At 40.7% G+C, this 21,024-nt stretch overlaps 1 protein-coding gene across 1 annotated transcript in view; it reads right to left on the bottom strand.

Moving 5' to 3' along the window:
* LOC109957026 (ultraviolet-B receptor UVR8-like) overlaps positions 1-21,024 on the bottom strand; it is a 176,631-nt gene that overhangs the window by 13,380 nt on the left and 142,227 nt on the right. The window contains exon 4 of the mRNA XM_020594596.1: positions 2,808-2,845. Coding sequence (XP_020450252.1) covers positions 2,808-2,845 — 38 coding nt within the window. The remainder of the gene's footprint in view (positions 1-2,807; positions 2,846-21,024) is intronic.

A 21,024-nucleotide genomic window follows, 5' to 3' on the forward strand; every position in this document is an offset into this window, starting at 1 on the left:
AACATAAGCACGGTGAAATACCAAAGGCACCCACAGGCAAATGTGCTTCTACTATGTACACATAGACTTCACCTCATGCATAAGAACACACTAATATACAAACACACACTTATTTGTGCCCTTAAACACAATAAGTTTTTCATCTCTTCATTCACACAAAATAGGACCTGTAGATCCATGGCGTCATTAACATTCATGTTATGCCATTGTTGAAGCCCAGAGCATATTAGAATCAATTTGGAACACACCCAAGGTTCGATGAGGCCTGAACTGTATTGGAACCAGGCCTGGGGTTTCCACTACCATCAGACTGACTCTTTTATTATTTACCATTCCTGATGAGTAACTCACATCATTATGTTGCAGTCAGAACTGCAAGTGACATGCCAAATAGCCACACTGCTCTGAAAGCATGACATGCATAAACACATTGCACAAGCTATCACTACCTGTGGTTTTAATGCCTCTGAGTTGCCGCTGAACTGTAGCATACTAGGCATGTATGGTTGGGTTTACTATAATCTGTGGCTTCAGCTACATACTGTACGTTGGAGGGCCTGAGTTGCTGCATCAACACTGCACTTTCTTTCCCTGACTATTAAATCATTTGTCCAAAAAAGACCTTTGTTTTGTAGCTTTGCAATTCATTAATAATGCAGATACAGTATATTGCAATCTGTACCTTATCTCTGTGGTAACATTGTCTGCTTTGTATGAGAGTGGCTTTCTTTCCATACTGTCTACCTCATTACGTAGGCCGTTTAGAGCTCACATTTAAAGTCTATTGGATGTTATGTCAATTTAGGTCTATGTCCGGTTGAACTCATCTGGCCAGGTGAATCCCTTTAGCAGACAGTCAACCCTGTTATCACACAGCTGACATTAGGAGAGCAAATGTATTTGTCTGTATTGCATTAATGGCATCACTTACAATGGCTTATTGTTTAACTCAATAACCTGTAATATAAGCAATAGTGTTACTGTAAAGGCGATTCTTTACTCCACAAACAATCAAAACATCTGACCACCTTTAGTACTCCGGCTTGCTTTAACACTTATTTGCTATTCCTGTTATAGTGTTACCATATTCTGGTTGTGACATGTGCTCTCTGACATCAGTCAAATTCCTTCTCACCTCAATCATGTGATAGAGTGCAAGTTGTCTTTTAGTCTCAATAGGAGGAAAACAATGAGATTTTTATCTGTAAAACTATTACCAGTTGTAATAGGGTTAAAGCTGCCTGGGTTTACCTTGGTAAGGCAGCAGAGAACTTTATTAGGTTTAAGACCTTTTGCTTTTCTACTTTTTCTGCTGCTACTGATGCATAAGAGCCTTTAAGCCCCAGAGAGAGGATGGTACCAGCTTAATAAAAAAAAGTTTCAGATGGCCCCTCATCTCACTTTTTCTCCAGTGACAAACAAACTGTTATCTTTCAGGAGGTGGAACATTTCTTTTTTTTTTTTTTTTTTTTTTTAAGCATGTTGACGGGAGTAGTTTTGGTGTGGCACTGTGCAGCTGATTACAGGGGGTGTCTTAATCAGGTGCTGTAGTCTGCTCAGGGCCCCTGGGGCCGAGAGTGTGCTACATCCTGTCAGACTGTACAGAGAAACAATCAATCATCAGAATGGCTCCAAGACAGCAGAGAGCGAGAAAGGGCAGGAAGATAGGAGAGATGGAGAAAGAACAAGAAAAGAAGGGTGGGAATAGAAGAGCGAGAGGGGGAAAGAACATGCATAGAGGAAAAACAAGGGAGGAAAATAGATGGAAGAAAGTAGAGAAAGAAAGAATATGATGAGGGGAGAGAAAAAAGGGACAGTGCCCTTTAAGAGACTAACTTAGAGTCATACAGAAGTGAGGACACCCTTTGAAAATCCAATGAGTCTAGCTAGACTTGAAGCCACCTTCCAAAGTAAGAGCACAATGTGAAAGCCAAGGCCACGTCAAAGCTCATAACAGCTGATGTCTAACATTTTCATTGCTCTCCCTGTCTCTCTAACCTTCACCTACATGTTTGTTTCACTGTCCTGGCAAAGCCTCATCCTCTGTGTCACACTGTAAAATTGATCACATTTTGTCTGTGGTTTTAAACAACCTCGCAGATAAACACCAAAGCCAGCAGGAAAAAGAATCAGAGAGAGGAACAGAGGGATTGAAGTGGGCCTAGGTTTTACACTCTCTGGGCTCTGTCTGAGAGCTGTGTAATGATGCAGCTCTTTAAAGAACGTCTTAAATGAAAGGCCAGAACAATCCTCAGTGACAGGTGGGATTCTTTATCTAACAGAGGAGGAGAGACAGGACAAGGCTAACAAACACACACATACACACACAGAGCCTCACATGCACATATGTGTGGCTATGTGTGTTTTAAAGGGGCGTGCACATACATAAACTACAGTTGATTCCTCAAAAAAGGATTTCCTGCTCTGTCCATGTGAAGCAGAGGAGTTGAAATGGACAAACAGCAGATCCCATAAAGGTGATTTATAGAATTTAAAATGATGTGGGTTCTTGGCATACCATGAAAAATATTAAGTGCTCGAAGGGAGGGCTCGGACACAGATCCCCCAAACCCTTTTAATCTCCGCTCTGGGGGAAAAAAATGGACCTTCGCAAAATGTTTAAAAAAATGGAAGACATTTGTGTGTCTGTGTGTGTGAGAAAGAGTGAGAGACAGAGGGACAGAGGGACAAGGAGAAGGAGAGAGAGAGAGAGAGAGCTTGTGTGACATGAAAAAAGCCTGGAGTCCAGTGTTGTTCTAAGTCTGCCTCTCCTGGCAGGGCCAAAAGTGGAAAAATGTTTGGCTCACCTCTTGCCCCGTCCCCCAGGAGAAGACATTCCCACCATCTGAAAAAAGAGAGAAGGACAGGAAGAGAGCAAGAACAGTAAACCAACAGATTGCAAACAATTCAAGAGAGGCAACAAATAGAAGCCTGCGGTTAAAACAGAAAAGAAAGGAAAAAAAAGCAGAGAGAGAAGGGAAATACGCAGCTGACAAAAGTGCCTCAAGCATCATACATCAAGCACTTGTTACCTCTCCCGGTGCTTGTGATTGCACATGACTGCAAACAAGTCAGTGATAAAAATCTGAAGAAAGATGAGACCGATCGGGCTGGCTTTAAAGATCATCAATCATGGCCCCGTAAGCTCAGATATTATTAGTTCAAGTAAAGCTGCACTCTTCCATTTTATGGACATCATAAAAGACTTTGGGGGGCGGAGGTAGAGTGGAGATCCCCCAGTGTTTTAACTAGGACTGGAATGGATGTGTTTGGAAAAGCAGACCGGATGGATGGACAGCTTTAATGTAGTAACGCTAACCGAATCACTCGCACTGCACCCGGTTCCTCAGGGGAAGGAATGTGGCATGAGTGTGTCAGGCCCAGCTTACAATATGCTAAAGTAAGTAAAAGTGTACAGTGAAAAAGCATGTCAGTGTTTGTGTGGTGTGATATGGAAGTGTGGTGGTGTTATGCATGGACCTCAGGGCTAATTATTATACTAAGATAACATCGACATTGTATGTGCACTTAAAGACCATCAGGTGGGAAGTGGGAAATGAAGTGATTATATGTATGTGAACACACACTCCAGTTCAGACAGTCGGACAAGTAGGCAGGGCACATCCCTTGGCGGAGCAGGTGTTGATTTTAGAGATCACAGTCAGTCACAACTGAGACCTGAGGCAGAATAAATCAGACTCAAGAAAACAGATGCACACACTGTGCTCAGTTTTACTGTTAAACTGTGAAACCTTTATTAATCTCTTGAAAGAGTATTTTTTACAGAATTCTTTCTGTATGTAGTAACATTTTTCTTAATGCCCAGAGATCATATTTATAAGTGCATCTTGTTTAGGCATCATAAACACTGACATTATCTGTAATATAAAGATCTGGACCTTACTTGTCTTTGCACTATCCAAGGTCAACAAACACCCATTAACAGGTTTATCCTGAATGATGTGTATCATCTTATCTAAAAATTACATTTTTCATTTTGTCATTACATTCAATAATGAAATGACTTTAAATGTATTACAATCCATGTCATGACAGAAACCTATATAATGATCAAACTAATTAATACTTTCTACTAAGATATTTGTCAGGTCACACCATTACTGCCTAGGCAATCTCTCTGTTTTCTATTTCACTTATTCCTCTCAACTTTTTTACTTTCTCCCTTTCTCTCTTTGCCTGCCAGTGAGAGCATAAAGGCTAGTGTGAAGTCCATCACTGCCTGGTGAATAGCTGCCCTTTGTGCCGCAGAACTTAATTCACAGGCTGAAAGAACTCCAGCCCTGCCATAGCACCTCGGTACGCTGCCTAATTTAAAAGAGCTTGCATGTTCACTGAGGTTTGCCTGAAAACTATCTGTTGGCTTAAACATGCCAGGTTTAGTCAAATTTTGACTATTCAAAAATCCAAAGGCTGAACAGTATGGAAACAGCACTTTAATTTATTTATTGTACCAAGTTGTGAATATAAACAATTCTGGTGCCAACACTGGACTCACAGTTGCTAAGGTCTGCACTGTTGTCGGTTTTTTCATGGTTGGCTTGCCCTTACTCAGTATACTGTATAGACCCCCTCACCTCTCCATATATTATCACGTTACCATACCTAAAGCAATGTTATTTGGTGTTACAGCCAGCTCATAGTAACAATGTCATTTGGAAGCTGTCCAGTAAAAAGCATTTTTCCTACTTTGGCATTTATGAAAATGAATGGTTGCACAGGGTATCAATAACACATCCACCTTTCTCCCTATCTTCGTCTCTCAGAGACCGGACTTTATAGGTCTGACACTGGCACCTTAGTGAACAAAAGGACTGCACGGCTTAGGGCTGCCCTGGAATGTCAGTGGGTTCACATTTCACATGCAGATGTGTGACCCCAGAGCCCTTTAGTAGGAAGGTGTGCTTTAACCTCACAGAGAAGCAGAAGGAGGGGCGAAGGAGGGTAAGGGGCACCTTAAGGGGAATTTGGGATCGGGGGAGGGGTAAAAAAAAAAAAAAAAAAAAAGAATATCTAAGTTTGTACTACTTGCATCTGCCCTTCCAATGCAATATGTCTTTCTCAGTGTCTATCCCCTTTCCCAGAAACTGTTAAACTCTGCTGATATCCCTTACAAAATATTATAAAGGTCGAAACTTGTCAGAGCCATCTCGCGCCCCATCTCTTCCCCCTTCTTCAGAATACATGAAGGTATCAACTTTTAAAGTGCATATTTGAGGATTTCTCCCCAAATAACTGAAAAAAGCACAATGGGATGGGTTATGTAAGACTAAAGTACTGTGAGCTCTGTACTAAAAACCAAAGCTACTGTCATGTATTCTGTGTAGGCCCAGAAAGGTGCAGTTTCAACTCAAGGGCTTCACACTTCTATACACTCGATCCCTTCCCTTGCTTCTCTCCCTAGCCTATGTGTTTGCCTTTCTCTCTGTCCTTTGCTCTTGATAATGAAAGCATAAAACTTCAGGCACGCTTGTTTGTTTTGAACCCAAAGCCTTTCAATTTAACCCTCCACCTGCAACTTACAAGTCCTGCAAAATACATGAGGAAGAGAAGCCAAATCCAGAGCTGCCTGCAAGCCTTATTTTTCCATGTGCTGTTTGGTGTGTAATTTTAGTAAAAAGCAGCTCTGGCATATGGCACCACATCTACTGTAACAACCTCACAAAACTGATGACAAAGTACAATAAGTTTCTTGAGAGGCAGGGGAGTATAAACTTTTCAAAAACATTTTATTATATATGCTGTTATGAAAATGAAAATAAAAATCAATGACAGAATTTATGTACACACACAGTGAACACATTTATACTTTCACAGTGAATCATCTGAATTGGCCTCTGTAGGTATCTGGGCTGAGAATTGGAAGTATGATATCTTTTTGGGAAGTACAAAAACTCCTCATCTACCAGCAGGTTGCTGCCTCCAGCCAGGTCCGGGTCTGTCAGGGAAACTGCTGCAATAAAACCATATAAAAATACAGCACAGTAGAAATTATAATGCTAAAAGTTATTGTACCTAAGATGACAATAAAGCAAATTCAGAAAGCTCATAATATCCTCTCGTCATCTCACAGAACAAATATGCTTGGATCGGTAAAATGTGGCCAACCTTGCAAGATGTACTGATGGCTAAAACATGATCTGCTTTTCATGCAAGTGCTTTCTGCAACTGTGTCTGATTATTACATAAAGAATCACTTATTATACTCTAAGCATTAATGAGAAGAGTATTCTGGTTCAATGAAATGATGGTACTTCAAAAAACAAAGACATAAAACAAGCCTTAAAATTGCATTTATTATGCTGTTAACCTGTCATCTAAAACACCATCTATGACCTTGGTGGTTACTGTCAGTTTCAGTGCTTATCCAAGTCAGATATTCTATTCTGCAAAGAGATTAATCCATATTCACTAAGAGTGTTTAAATGGGTTTTTGTGTAGACTACATTGTGTGTGTCTGTGTGCTCTGTGTTTAGCAGCTGTGCCCTGTAATAGTTGAGACAACTACAGGTATAGCATCCCCAGCAAGGGCAGGGGAGCAAGGGAGCAAAGGAGCAATCCATAGGCCTGCGTAGCCATGGCAACTAAACAAGGAATAGGCTAGATGTCAGGCGAGCATGGCTAAATTACCCATTACAGAAAGCAGGAAGGGGAGAGAGGGAATACTGGTCAGGGCACAAGAGGCTAATGGGGAGATAAGATGGCCAACATATACTGTAGACTACACATACAGGCACACAACACACACACACACACACATTAAAAATGATGGAAAAACAGACAGGGATTTTCATATAAAAGTGTCAGCACAAACTAACTGAAATAGGAAAATACTATTAAATGTGCAAGGGTGGCACGCAGTGGTTAGCACTGTTGCCTCACAGCAAGCAGGTTCTGGGTTCGAGTCCCAGCTTACCCGATGCATTTCTGTCAGAAGTTTGCATGTTTTCACTGTGTCTGCGTGGGTTCTCACCGGGTGCGTCAGCTTCCTCCCAAAGTCCAAAGACATGCAGCTTAGGTTGACTGGTGACTCTAAATTGTCCCTTGTCTGTCTCTAAGTGTCAGCCCTATGATGGACTGGAGACCTGTCCAGAGGGTGCCCCACGTCTCACCCAGTATGAGCAGGGACTGGTTTCAGCACCCCCTGCCGCAACCTTATTCAGGATAAGTGGTATAGATAATGGACGGATGTGCACAAACTCTCACAAGTTAACACATACAAATACAATACACATAAAAATAAGCATATGATGATGCAAATATAGGCAACCACGCACACACACAAAGGCAAAAAGACATCAGCACACAAACATAAGTGCACACACACACACACAACCATTCAAAGGGCACCAGAGGAAGACAAAATGGTTTTAATAAAGACGCCCTCTTGGAGAGGTTGCTCATGAATGTGAGCGAGATGTATTTATAGGAATCCTCTAGTGAGATCCTCTTTGCTCAGCCTCACATTTGTGGAAGAGAAAGACAGAAAATGAGACACACACACACACATATACACATGGAGAAAGGTTGTGTTAGTGCCTGTTTTATCATCCTTTTCCTTGATGGATGACCTATACTCCTTGAATCTATACTAATAAATATAAGAATAAAAAAATTGATTGGTATAAGTATCTAAAGCACTGCAGGTGTGAAAAGGTAAAAGGGGTACTGGCCTGGTGATGTACTGTGTACACCCCCCAACACACACACATATACACACAACCTTAATTAACCAAACTATGTTGTGTTTATATAAACCATGTTGTTAGTACACTTGGACTGTGAACAACACTCTCTGTGTGCGTGCACACAGACACACCACAGGCAAACACAGCCACCTGTACAGTTACACACAACCCCTTCACACACAGTATCAGGCAGGCTCGCTCCTCCTGACTTTAATGCTGCACATTCATTTGCATGCGCCATAATTAGCGTCAGGCACACAGAGGCTGGTCCTGGGGGAGCTCTGTGATAACCGCTTCCCCTTCTATTAGGGCTCTCATTCCAAGAGTGTCAGACATTGCACATCTTCATTGTGGGGCCTGCAGCACATTGGCTCAGTGGAACCTCTGCAGCTTTAGCAAGACAGCAGGGATGAAGGGCTAGAGGAAAGGTGGATGATGCTAGATTTGGTGATGGGGGGGATGGTAAAGCAAAAAGAAAAGAGTAAATGAGGACTGAAAGATGTAAAGGAAAAAAGGAATGAGTTGATAAGTTGGGTAGACAAAAAGAAAAAGGGAAAAGAGAGGTAGCAAATGGCAAAGGCGGTTGCACATTGTGCGACAGACAGACAGAAACAAGCTGGACAGAGGTAATGAATGCAGTTATTAAATTGTTTCAGCTGCAAAGAGGTCTATTCTTATGCCATTATAAAGGGAACAATTTATCCCCACTGATCGGCCCTGTCTCCTTTCTCCTCGCTCACTTTGATCTGCCAGCATATTGCCTTGATGTGTCCTATTCAATAGCGAATCTGGGGCAATTTTAATGCTTTTGTACCTCGCCACCGCTCCACTTCTCCCTCCCTGTTTAAAAATAGCTGTTAATTATAAGTGCAGTTTAAATGTCTCTAGTGACCCAGAAATGCAGGTTGGAGTGAGAAGAAGGAATTGAGCATCTCCAAGTTTAAAAAGAGCGAGGCATTCTTTCGGTCCCTCTTTATCTTGCTTTTTTCAATCTCTCCTTTTCCTCACGCACCCTCCCAATTCTTTGTCTTCTCCATGTACCTCTCCTTCAATTCTGCTTCTTCATTCCTTTAGATTCCTCCATGTTTTCTCCATCTCTAACTCTCTTGTTCTCCTCTGTGGTGTGTCTTTGGCTCAGCAAGAGTGAGCAGGGCTACAGGATAGAGGAATCAGTTCTGTCTCTCCAACACACGAGAGAACTGCAGTAAGACATCGGAGACCATGGCTGTGAAACCGCTTCAGTCTGCAGACTGTATGTGCGTCACACCAAGTCTTTGAACCTTTCTTCTTAAATTCTCCTTTTTATGCAGCCACAGGAGTGGGATGCTGAAAGGAAAGGCATGTGAAGGTGTGTTGGGTAGCACAGTACGAGGCAGAGGCACAGAGCATACCTGTGGGGAAGAGAAGGGACTGCGCAGGGACAGGAGGTGTGCACCTGAGGGGTGCTGTTTTATAAATAAAGCATTAGCCTCTTGAAGGGAACAGAAATGTGAGGGGCTGTCTCTACTGCTCTCTTTTCCCCATTAGCTCTACCAGTTAACCTGCAGGCATGTACATGTACACCTTTCATCCCCGACAACGTACATGTAACTTTACAAAGGAAAAAAAAAATCAAAGAGGTAAACTGTGGGACTCTTGTGGCAAAATCTCGGCAGTCCTTTTCACTTAGGAGAGGTCAGGGGTAATTATACTGGAAGTGGCTGACATGACTGAGGCACGGACTGAGTCTTCTCCTTGTGATTATTTTGCAAAATTATGTAAGAATAAAGTCTATAAAATTAAAAATGTTAACACCAAAATGGGGTGATTGTTTGGTATTTGGTGATAAAACAGTATGCAGACTATGATCTCAACATTGTAATCACAATTATTTCATTATTATGTCATTATACTATATATGTTACTCCTATACTGAAGCTGGTCTGGGAATGAAAAAGGAAATAAAGGTATAATTCACAATAAAATATACATTAGTGACCTATCATTGCTACAAAACAATATTACCACATAAAAATATGACATCACAGTATTAAAAAAGTCTGATAGCCACACTCAGTACTGTGCCGATTACATTTTAAAGCTGTTTTGTCATGTAGTGTGTAGCATAAAGAAGATGATATTTAACAAGTACCAGATTCAAATTCAGGATGTTGCACGGACGTGGTTTACTGTACATGTAGCATGCTGAACCCCTCTGACACCAAAACTGTGAAACCGTCTTAGGTTTCATGGTCTAACACTATGTTTCTTTCAGTGATGTTCTAACCTTACACATTATTCCATTCAAAGGTCTGTTTGGCTCCAACTTAGTAAAGGGCAAGAGACTCCAAAGCTCTTCAAATATCACAGGGTCAAGGGCAGATTGCTACATCAGATTATTACAGTATGTGACTTGCAAAATAAGTTAATTTAACAGCATATTGTTATTTTACCAGACATGTTGATGCAAATTACCAGCAGCATTGTTCTTATACTCATATAATACATACAGGATCCCAGTCAATCTTGTGTTGAGATTTATACTCACTTTATTGTTCACACAAATCCTGGTTCAAACAATGACATGAAACTGATTAGAAACACATGGTGAGAGAATACTAAGAATATTGTGGAAATTGCATAAGCCAATTAACCCTACCAACCCCCCACCCCGAGGCCCCCACTAATACTCTTATCGCATGTTCCTTTCTTCCCAACTCAAGGTGTATGTGCCTAAACTCATCATTAACCATTTGAAATGCTCCGCAGCAGCTGTGTATTTGTTGACTGTGTAAAACGATGAGGTGATTTTTCTCTATTTTCTGTCAGTAGCTAATACTAAGGCTGCTAAAGGAGTAAAGGTCTCCTTCCAGCCATGACAGTTTTATTATTCTCTCAGATTGCTTAAGTATGACTTTGTTTATGATCACAGCTATACTAAAATTACTTTAGGACATATGCTAACCTCAGCACACTGTAATCGGTGCTATTGGCTCTAACCAAAAATGAATATGACCTCTGTGTCTCTCCACTGGCTGCCCAGGCAATGATATACAATACGTCTCCATCAGTATCCATGGTCTGACCTGGCAATGGAAATAAGTACATGAGATGACTGAGCAGTGCTGAAACAAGCACTCAGTGAGGGTCCACTTACTCAAGGCAGGCAAGGACTTGACAGATAAATGAGAACAATGTATCGGTTTATCCACAGGCATGCCGGCAGTGACAGAACTCATAAAACAAAGTGTTAATGCTGCCCTTGGTAAGGAAGGCATGATAGTAAATAAAATGTTATCTAGTAACAGTATGAGGAGCATCTTTAAACACCAGCATTGCCTGAGGAAACCACACAAGCCTTAGCTAGTGAAAATATCTTGGACTCAAAGTAACAAGGCTGCGACTGTAACACAGGTGAAAGGGTTTTTGTGTGTTAATCTCACAAACATTAGTGACTGTTTTGATTATTTTACATGCTACACAAAGACAAATGAAACTTTTACTTTATATCAAACAAACGTGTTGTTCTATTTGGTGAGTAAGCATGCCAAGAGGACAAGTACGGCTCTGATAAAGGGCCATTCTGATACCTGCCCATAAAGTCCATCTGACAAGACTGGCATGTCTATTTTCCAAGGTCAACAAAGAAAATGAAATTAAGTAAAAGTAAATGATAGTCACTATTTGTTCTTAAGTGATAGATGCTGCATGATGAATGTGATGTCAGACTACATAAAGTCATTTTAGCAATGATTGCTTGGAATGACTATGGTTGGATTGATGTTTTACTGTGCAAAATACCTTTTTAGTGAGTACCTCATCCTTGAAATGCCCCAACAAGTCTACATGTATGCTACAGTAATATTTATGAACTCCTTCTTACATTACATGAAAATTTCAACACACAAAACCTAAAAAACACATCTGTACAATCACAGATGTAAAGTTTTTATTCTTATAAATAAAAAACAACAGAAGATAAATAGGGGAGACAAAGAAAAACTAGAATTACCACTGTGCAGTTGTATGCCTCTGCCAACCAGTAAGGTTTACAGGAAAGGAATGAACATGAGGTCACAAAGACCTTAACCTTTGACCACCAAAATCTAATGAGTTCATCCTTGAGTCCAAGTGAACATTTGTGCCAAATCTGAAGAAATTAACTCCCAGCACACCTGAGATATTTTGTTCACAAGAATGGGATGGATGTATGGACAATCCAAAACATAAAGCCTCCAGGCACAGCTGTCACATGTGCAGAGGCATAAAAATAAGATGAGCAAGGATGACAGTATAGAGATGCTAGGAGAGTTAATGACCTTGATAAGACCAGGGACGCGGAGAGCCAGAGGAGAACATGTGACATGCTGCTGCAACAGTGGTGTAGTACTGCTGGTTACAAGAGGAGCTGAGGAGCCTGCACTTCTTGGCTGGTGTTACACATTAGTGTTGTTGTTAGCCAGGGGCATCAAGAGTGATTGTGTATGTGCATGCGTGCTTACAGAGCAAGGTACGAAGACATCCCGGTCGGGGCCTTGCATGGTGACAGAGGCTGATACCAATCTAATGAGATAAGAAACGTATGCAAATGAACCTGGCCACAGTTCACAGTAATCAGCTTAACGCTCTGATAGATATCAGATATCTGCCACATCGCGTGCACACACACACTGGCGCACACATGCACACAGACTCTCAGAAATGAAAGCACCCAGTGAGATGATTTGCCATGCCATGTAAAAATACGCAAATATGCCCACTCACACAACATACAAGTTAGACTGTTCCCAACACCTGTAAACTATGGGCACACATGTAAATTTGCACAAGCATACTGCACATGTGAGCATTTCAAATATGACCACACTTACATACTGTACATACTGCATTTAATGGGGAATGGATGCTACTGTGTGTGTGGGCCATTCAGTTCTTGGCGTCATGTCTTTCACAGGCAAAACACTAATGACATGGGGCTGTGACAAAGGAATGCAAGAATCCAAAACAGCTGAACAGAGAAACGTTTGACTAGCGGCTAATAGGCTGTCAAAACTGACCTGCAAATAAGACCCATCTTATTTCATATCACAAAGGAATTTATCCTAAATAACATGTTTAATGTTTTCATTCAACTCAAAACGATATCTATGTGAAATCATAGCCTAGTGCTGAATGTTAGGGTTTCACTTTAACTGGCGTGTAGTCACCAAACAGAAAGGAAAAGGTGTGACCCAACAGCACTCTTCAACACGTCTCTCCATACTGTAGCCATTACCATCTATGGGAATCCAAGGTATCCTGCATGATTTGGGGGGCAGAATGGTAACCATAGTAAAATATTGGTGCTGGAATACCACAGCTGCCCCTCATACAGTCTCCAATGGCATTCCCTGATGCACAAAGCATGAATGTCAGAAATTCTTGCTATTATAGAAGCATGTAATCCTGGTACACTGCATCTTGTTGTCATGTTTAATGATGAGGAAAGGACATTGGCTCTGCTACTGTGCTTGTGTAATGTGGACACTAAGAAGAATTGTGCTGTAAATAGATAAAACAATTCTGTTCAACACTAGCTATTAACTGTATGTGTGTATTACAAATCACACTGCTGTGTCAACAGGTACAATTTAGCTTTGAACCTTTGAATTTTGCATACTTCTTCAAGCCATGTCTTTATACATTTTCTGTCCTTTACTCCTTCTCTCATTCTGGTTCCCTTCATGTCTTTCTGCCCCTTGGATCTCTCTCTGACATTTACCACTAAGCTACCTATTTCAGTCGACCTATTCTTAAGCAAAGCTCAGCCAAGACATCTTTATGGAAATCAGTGTGTTGATTTGCAAAGGGCATGCAGACTGGCCATCCCCTCTCCCAGATTATACAAAGAGAGATGAGAGATAGATGCAAAACTTCCACAAAGACAGACAGTGACGTAGAGGAAGTGAAATAGAGAGCACCTTGCTATAACTATATTGGTTGGCTCCAGTAAGTTGGCGCCCATCTTATCTGGCTAGAGTCCCATACAGCATTCATCTAATGAAAACCTGGCTGGCTGGCTGTCTCATCAAGGCCCGTTGCCAAAGGTTCCTCTCCCCTGGATCAAAGTCACTCCACTTTAATGTAGCTTTTATCAATGGCCAAGTAAAAGCAAATAACTTCACTGAAAATTTGAAAGAAAACATAAAAAGCAATCTAAAGCAGAGATGAAGGGAGAGGACTAATAATTCTTTTGGGGCACTCAGGTGGCCTTATTGCGGTAACAGTCAAATCAGAGAAAGTATGTTTATTATGTATCCACAACTGTGTGCACATTTGGTCAACACACACATGCATATACAAATACACAAAGTGCTGTTTTTCATACGCACCTAGATGTAGAGATGCAGAAAAATGCACACACAAAATTGCAAAAAATTATTACTGCCAATTGTACACATGGTACAAGTACTCTACATAGCCGCCATGCTTTGAAAAATTCCCAGGTGTCACATTACAGTAGACTGCTAAAACTGTGTTGGCTGGTGATAGCTTGGAGACCACAGCCAGACAACAGTAGCAGCCAGTCCCCCAGTGGATGACTGGGCTCTGAATATGAGCTCAGTCACTGTAACAAGCCCCACTTAGTCACTGGCTCTATCAAGGCCTCTGTCTCCATAGACCCTCTATGCAAACAGGCCACTTAAAAACACCATTACCAGGAGAATGTTCAAGCCTTAGTGAGCGGTTCTGAAGTGGTGTGTGTGAGAGAGGATGAGAGTACAAACAGAGGTTTGATGAAATGAGAGAGGGATGGAAAAAAATGGAGTAGGGTACAAAAGGAGAGGTTTGCTGAGGAAGGTAATAATGGTACTATAGAGCAAGTAGTGATAATAAACAGAGGCAAATACAAGACAAGATAAGAAGATAGAAAAGAGATGATCCTTTATTGTCATTGTAACATGAAATTTTTAGAGTGACCTCCAGTCGATACAGCGATAGGAATGAAATAAGACCATAAAAAAAAACAAGTTACTGTTTTGGTAAATGAGTGACAACAGCTAATTACAAAATGATTCTGCAGATGCACAAAGATGAAAGGAGACACTATTGAGCAACAGTGGTGTGCCATTCTGTCTGGAAGGCAGTGGAACCCACACAGTATGCTGAATTGTTCCCTACATGGACAGCTTGCAAGGGACGTTTAAACAGTCAGATGACATGTCCCCTAACTCCAAACGGCTTTCCTTTCTCCTTTCAAGAACATCTTTGTTTGTGGGTTCATGACTGAAATGCTAAAGACATTTAACCCAGATGAGTCACACACTGACCCATTATTTCATATGTTCACCCTGATACTCCCTCCCTCCCTGTCTCATTCTCCACAACTACCTCCCCCGCCCATCTGTGTCTCATCCCTCTCTCACCCTCCTCCCATTTCTACCCCCCCCCCAACTCTTCTTATCCAGCCTCTCATCACTTGTTCATAACTTCACAGCAGTTGTTAGGCAGAGTCACAGTTTCCATTAAAGAGACCAAGAATGGATATTTTTAGGCAGGGGCTCACTTTGAGTAGTCCTTCCACTTAGAATACACCATAGTCAAAGATTAATGCCATGTTATACATAAGAAGGGAATCTCTCTCTCTCTCTCATTTTTTTTTACCTCTCCTCTCTTGTCTGTTTTTCTTTCCTGCAGGCTAGTTGCACCATGATTGTTGGTAACTATATGGGAGGAAAGTTGAATGACTGGGTGAAACTGAACTGTATGGGAGAGATGAGAGGCTTGCTCTTGGGTGAAGATTGGCTCATCACTTTTAAGATGGATTTTGATTCAGCTGATCTGTAAAACTTGCCACAATGTCCTGTATTGGAAAAAAAAGTTACTATAGGGGGTTGGGGACCCTAAATTGGTTGAAAGGTTGAGGGAGGTTTCTAAAACTGTTATGCTGATGCATGCAACACCCATTTATTTATAAAAATTTCTGATCATAAATTCTTTTGCAGCCACATTACTAAATACTCATAGATGCTGTCACATTGTCCTTGAATCCAAATGGACATCAATGCCAAATTTGAATAAATACTCTCGAGATGTTCCTGAGATACTGACTTCACAAGAACGACGGATGGACAACCCAAAAACATAATGCCTCTGGCCACAGCTGTTGCCAGTGCAGTGCCATAAAACACCACAGTGCAAAGCAATATACAAATTTGTTACTAATATCTTTTGTGTTTATAACATATATAACATATAACAATATTTGTTTCAATTAAAATATTTTTTGCATATACCTGAAGACATGTATAATGTTTTAGGGCTTCTGTAATGGCAGCAGTATCTGTGAATGTGACTTTACACAGCTCGTGCACTATTGGCAGTAGCCACCTGTTGATATGCTGTGTGTGTTCCTTGTTATATGGCTGGCCTGTGACATGCCATACTTCAGTGTCAGGGGTTTTGTAAGGTCAGTGTGATTTCACACACCTCCTGGAAAATGAGTGACCTTGGAACACACATACTGCCTCTGACAACATGGCCTTTGGACATTTTTTTTGCTACCACAGATTAGGACACTTATTTTAAAAAACAAATACTGACAGTGAACGCGTATTTGTTTTTGGCTATTGGCTTGAGATTTAGTTTCACAACTGTGTTGCAATAACTGACTCATGGGGATGCAATTATTTAAGATTCCACTCCAAAGACATTTTAATAGTTACATTTACATATAAAAATACTCTGATATAAACAGTATATAATCTAGCACAGTTATTTCCTAGGAAAACATTCAGTGAACCTCTGTAATAGGCCTAAACATTTACCACTCATTGTGCATTCCAGGATCTATGAATATTCAGATATATTTATTTACCTTTTACAAGCAATATTGCATAAAAGAGATACATGTCGAATGTGCAAATGTACTGTATTTATAGTGTGGCTGAGAGTTAGACAGTATGTCTTGATTTTCTCCCTCTGAAGATGTCAACCTAACCTACCTGACAAATGCCATCATGACAAAAGTATGTTTTTGCACCATATAGTCTCATGTCACTGTAGCTAAACTCTGAACAGGAAGTTCGTTCACACAGATAGAAAGGTCAGAAAAGTACAGCAACACCAATCAGACTGTTCAGTCCTTGTGGAAACAAGCTTTTTTTGGTTGCCTTTTGATTTCGTTTTGTCATACAACTAACCTGAAAATGAACATGCTCAGAAATGCAACAGATGCGCAAATACACACAGAGATGCATGCACACAAACACAGGGACCGACCTGATAAATATCCACTATAACCCCACACACATGTAGCATCCATTTGAACAGTAGCTGGCATGTGAGGGTCATGCATACCACAAACACTGGAAGCGTCGTCTTCATGTAAATCCTTCCCTCTTGACAACCAAGCATTCCCATAAGCTCCAGTAGTCAGCTGTGTACTGCATTCTCCAAGGGACAAGCGTGACATTATGCTAATTTAGGGGGCCTCCTTGGCGTGTGAGTGACTTTGTGACCCAATGCAAGTGAGTGCTAGTACCTAGATGTGTTTTAAGAGTAATGTGTCCCAGTATGTGCCAAAAGAATAAATGTTAAATAAAATGCATACTGTTCTGCCTGTATGAATAATAATAATACTAATTTTATCCAATTACACGTCTTTTGTTCTCCCTTAAAATGTGTCTATCATTATCCATCTGCATCAATCTAGACCCCATGGTGTGGCTTTAAATAGACGTTACAAGTGGCTCAATCCCTGTTGAATGTTTATCTAGGGAGGTGGATTATACTAAAATGGGCAGCTCTGAGCTACAGTCTTAGGCCTGATACCACCATAAGCCTGGCATTTCCTGCCCTATGAGAATCATAATTAAGAGTGTGCTGGATGGCATCAGAGCCTGAATCCCCCAGACCTTTATATGGCGTTTGTTCAGCCAGGAAACAAGAGGCTATAGGAGGAGATAACAGTAACAACTCCCTAACAAAGAGAAAAGCTAACACAGACAAGCACGTAGCTCATAAATGATAGAAATTCTTCAAATAAAAGGGCATTCTAGCACGCAACTGGCTCTGAGAATATGTCAGCGGACACGGCTTTGAGCACATGCCTGCCGCAGGGTGCACACACACAAACAGTTAGGACAGCAGAGGTTACTGACATGCCTCTGACCCTCTCTCCCCCAAACAGCAGTTCTTAGGATTTGCTTAGAACACAATGATTCATAAAAAAAAAACATATATGGAGGGCAACAATTAGTCTGTAAAGAAAAAAAAGCACCTTCTCAGATGTTTCACATGTAAAAAATCATTTAAAACAGCTATGGCAGTAAAATAACTGAGTTAATGTAAAATGGAAATCCTTATACAAGAGTTAATGGGGGGGTATCAACCACTTAGTTAAATTAATGAGGAACTGAGCAGATTGACGTGTGACTCCTGACAGCTCTTTATAGCCTTGGTGAAAAGTCAGTGGCAGGTAGTGAGAAGAAGAGATTAAGGGAGAGCTGGGACAGAGACCATCTCCATCTGTGGACTACGCTGTGTCTTTTCATCTTTGTCTTTGTGCGGCTGTCAGCCCAGCATTGAACATACGTGCATGCAAGTGTGTTCACTCATATGTCTGCGGAAGTGCGTATATATGCATGTGTGGTTGTGATGCTGAAGTCAAAGCACTGGGCAAGGAGGGAGGGGAGTTCAAGGAAGCGTAAGGTAATCCTTTAAGTGGGAGACTTTAACTCTATCAGAAAGTAAACAGCCAAGCAGTTGAGGGAGCACTGTTGTTGGGTAGTGTTACAGAACTGCAAGACTGCCCCGAGGAAATGTGCGTGAGTGACTTAGGGAAGCTATGTATATGTGTGTAGCAGTGAGGGATAGTGTGTGTGTGTGTGTGTGTGTGTGTGTGTTGGTATACTTCTCAAGTCTCATGCTGGCTGCAGACTTGAACAGCTCTGTGGCAGGGAAAAATAGAGCAGATGCCACTTCACTGGGGTGCATCGGGCCACCAAATCGCAAATATCACCGATCATGTCCCAATTCAATTACAGGCTAGTAACTGATGCATAACAGAATCCGTTTGCATGTGTGTGTGTTTGTGATCGTGTGTGTCCTTGAGTCCATGTGTGTGTGTCTGAAAAGTGTGTGGGCTTGTGTTCGGGCATGCGTAGCTGGCGTGTTAGCGTTCCGGGGTTAAGGGGGAAGGAGGATGACCCCGCACAGCTGACGGTCAGTCATGCAGGACAGAACAACACAATAACACTCTTGTTAACTACAACATGGCATGCCTCCCACCTGTTACCCCCAGAACCACACATAGGCAGACAAATGCTTGCACATGAACAGACATACTTAAAAAGACAGTCATACATGTGAGCACACACACACACACACACACACACACACACACACCTTGGGAAAGTGTTTCAAACCCCCTACCATGTGCATCCCTGTGATGGCTCATTTGAGGCCTTTACTTCCTTCATTTAGCACAGTGTCCATTTTTCTCTGGAGCTGTCGGGGAGGTTCTCATCACTTAGCTCACTTCCCGTCTGTCTGTCTAAATACTGTAAACAGGTTTCTCAAACAACCATGTTTAGTTTATACCCGGCCTGGTACTAAAAAACTAGGGTATCTCGAGGAAGCAGCAGACACAAACAGCAATTTGTTGCTCTGCCTGTCCTACAGAATACTATTATGCATATATAAACCAGTATGCACACTGTTTTGCTGACATCTCAATCAAAGGTACTGTATCTGAAGAATAAAAATATTTTTTTTAGCTCAAGGCAGCAACTCCTGATTTTTCTATATTTCAGATGGGTAAACATACAAATACCTTCAGATGTATTTTTAACAAGGAGTCAAAGTAAAACAATTGTTCGAGTGTTTACAGGCATATGGAGCATTCATGAAAAACTTAGAGAAACCTGCATTAATGATATTCTGATACAGTATTTAACTGCCTTGCACATCATTGCTTTGGCAAGTTGGTTTTCATGCCAATAAAGATTATTACATTTTGTAAAAATAAATGAATAGAAAATGCATTGGCAAGCTAGCGAGTGGAAAAGAAACAGAGGGAAGAGGAAATATGTCCATGTGTTGAGGGAGTCTTGTGTATTTGTGTCTCACATTTTTCCAAAAGTGCGTTACTGTTATCCATCCCTCCTATAGACAATATACCTTTTTGTCTGAAACAATAAGTCAGCAACTTTTCAAAAACAAAAATAAGGTTACATTGAGGGGTAATGAATGCTGACACATTTGTACCTGAACTGTATTATATTCATCAGTCCTCAATATTATTACTGTGTTTGTACTCCATGTTTCAATAAATTCAACTCTTCCCTTTGTTTGCACTGCTCAGCTATGGGGAACATTGTTCAGGCTAAATCTAAACAAAGTGGAGACTTAACTCTTTGTCAGATGGATCAAATGGATTCTAATTAAAGCAAATACTACCAATTACAGAGAGATGAACAAAAATACACTGACCAGTAACTTTATTAGGTACACCATTTCAGTGTAACACAACTTTATTATTAGGTACACCATTTCAGTGTAACACTTCCACCTTATTATCTGTGTTTATGAAGCTCAAAATGTTTAGGTTTTTAGTGAAATTGTCAGAAATGTATAAATTCAATTAGATGTTTATTAACAAGGTCATAGTTAAAGGCAGTGGTGGAAGAAGTACTCAGACTGTTTAAGTAAACGTAACAATACCACAGTGTAAAAATACGCTGTTACAAAGTAAAAGTCTTGCATTCAAAATGTTACTTAAGTAAAAGTAAAAGGTATTAGCAGAAAATATACTTTAAGTACCAAAAGTACTTGTTAGGCAAAATGGCACAGCTTACATTGGTGTATATCATATTATTTGATTCTAATTATTGTGCATATCACAATTAATGATGTTCAAGGTGGTAAAGGTAGAGATAATTTTAACTACCTTAAATGCTTATGATTTGAATTACTGCTGCGTAGCTTGTGACTTTTACACCAAGGATCAATCAATCTTGTGATTATACTGTGTTTTACTGACCTCTTTCTAAAAAGTAAACAGTTATCAAATAAATGTAGTCAATGCAAAGTACCATATGCTCCTCTGAATTGTAATAAAATTGGAGTATGAAGTAGCAACAAATAAAAATATGCACATAAGGTACAGATACCTCAAAGAACTGTACTGTACTTGAGTAAATATATCTAGTTACTTTCCACCTCTGGTTAAAGGTGGTGTTGTAATTATTTTCAGAGATGTGTCTATATTTTGGTCCTCCCCAGCTACATACAGTATATGAGAGGGTCAGAATATTAGGATCACCGCTAAATATAATGTAGTCCAGTACAACACCAC

The sequence above is a fragment of the Monopterus albus genome, unplaced genomic scaffold, assembly GCF_001952655.1.
Source record: "Monopterus albus unplaced genomic scaffold, M_albus_1.0 scaffold23.1, whole genome shotgun sequence".
In the NCBI taxonomy this organism is placed as follows: domain Eukaryota; kingdom Metazoa; phylum Chordata; class Actinopteri; order Synbranchiformes; family Synbranchidae; genus Monopterus; species Monopterus albus.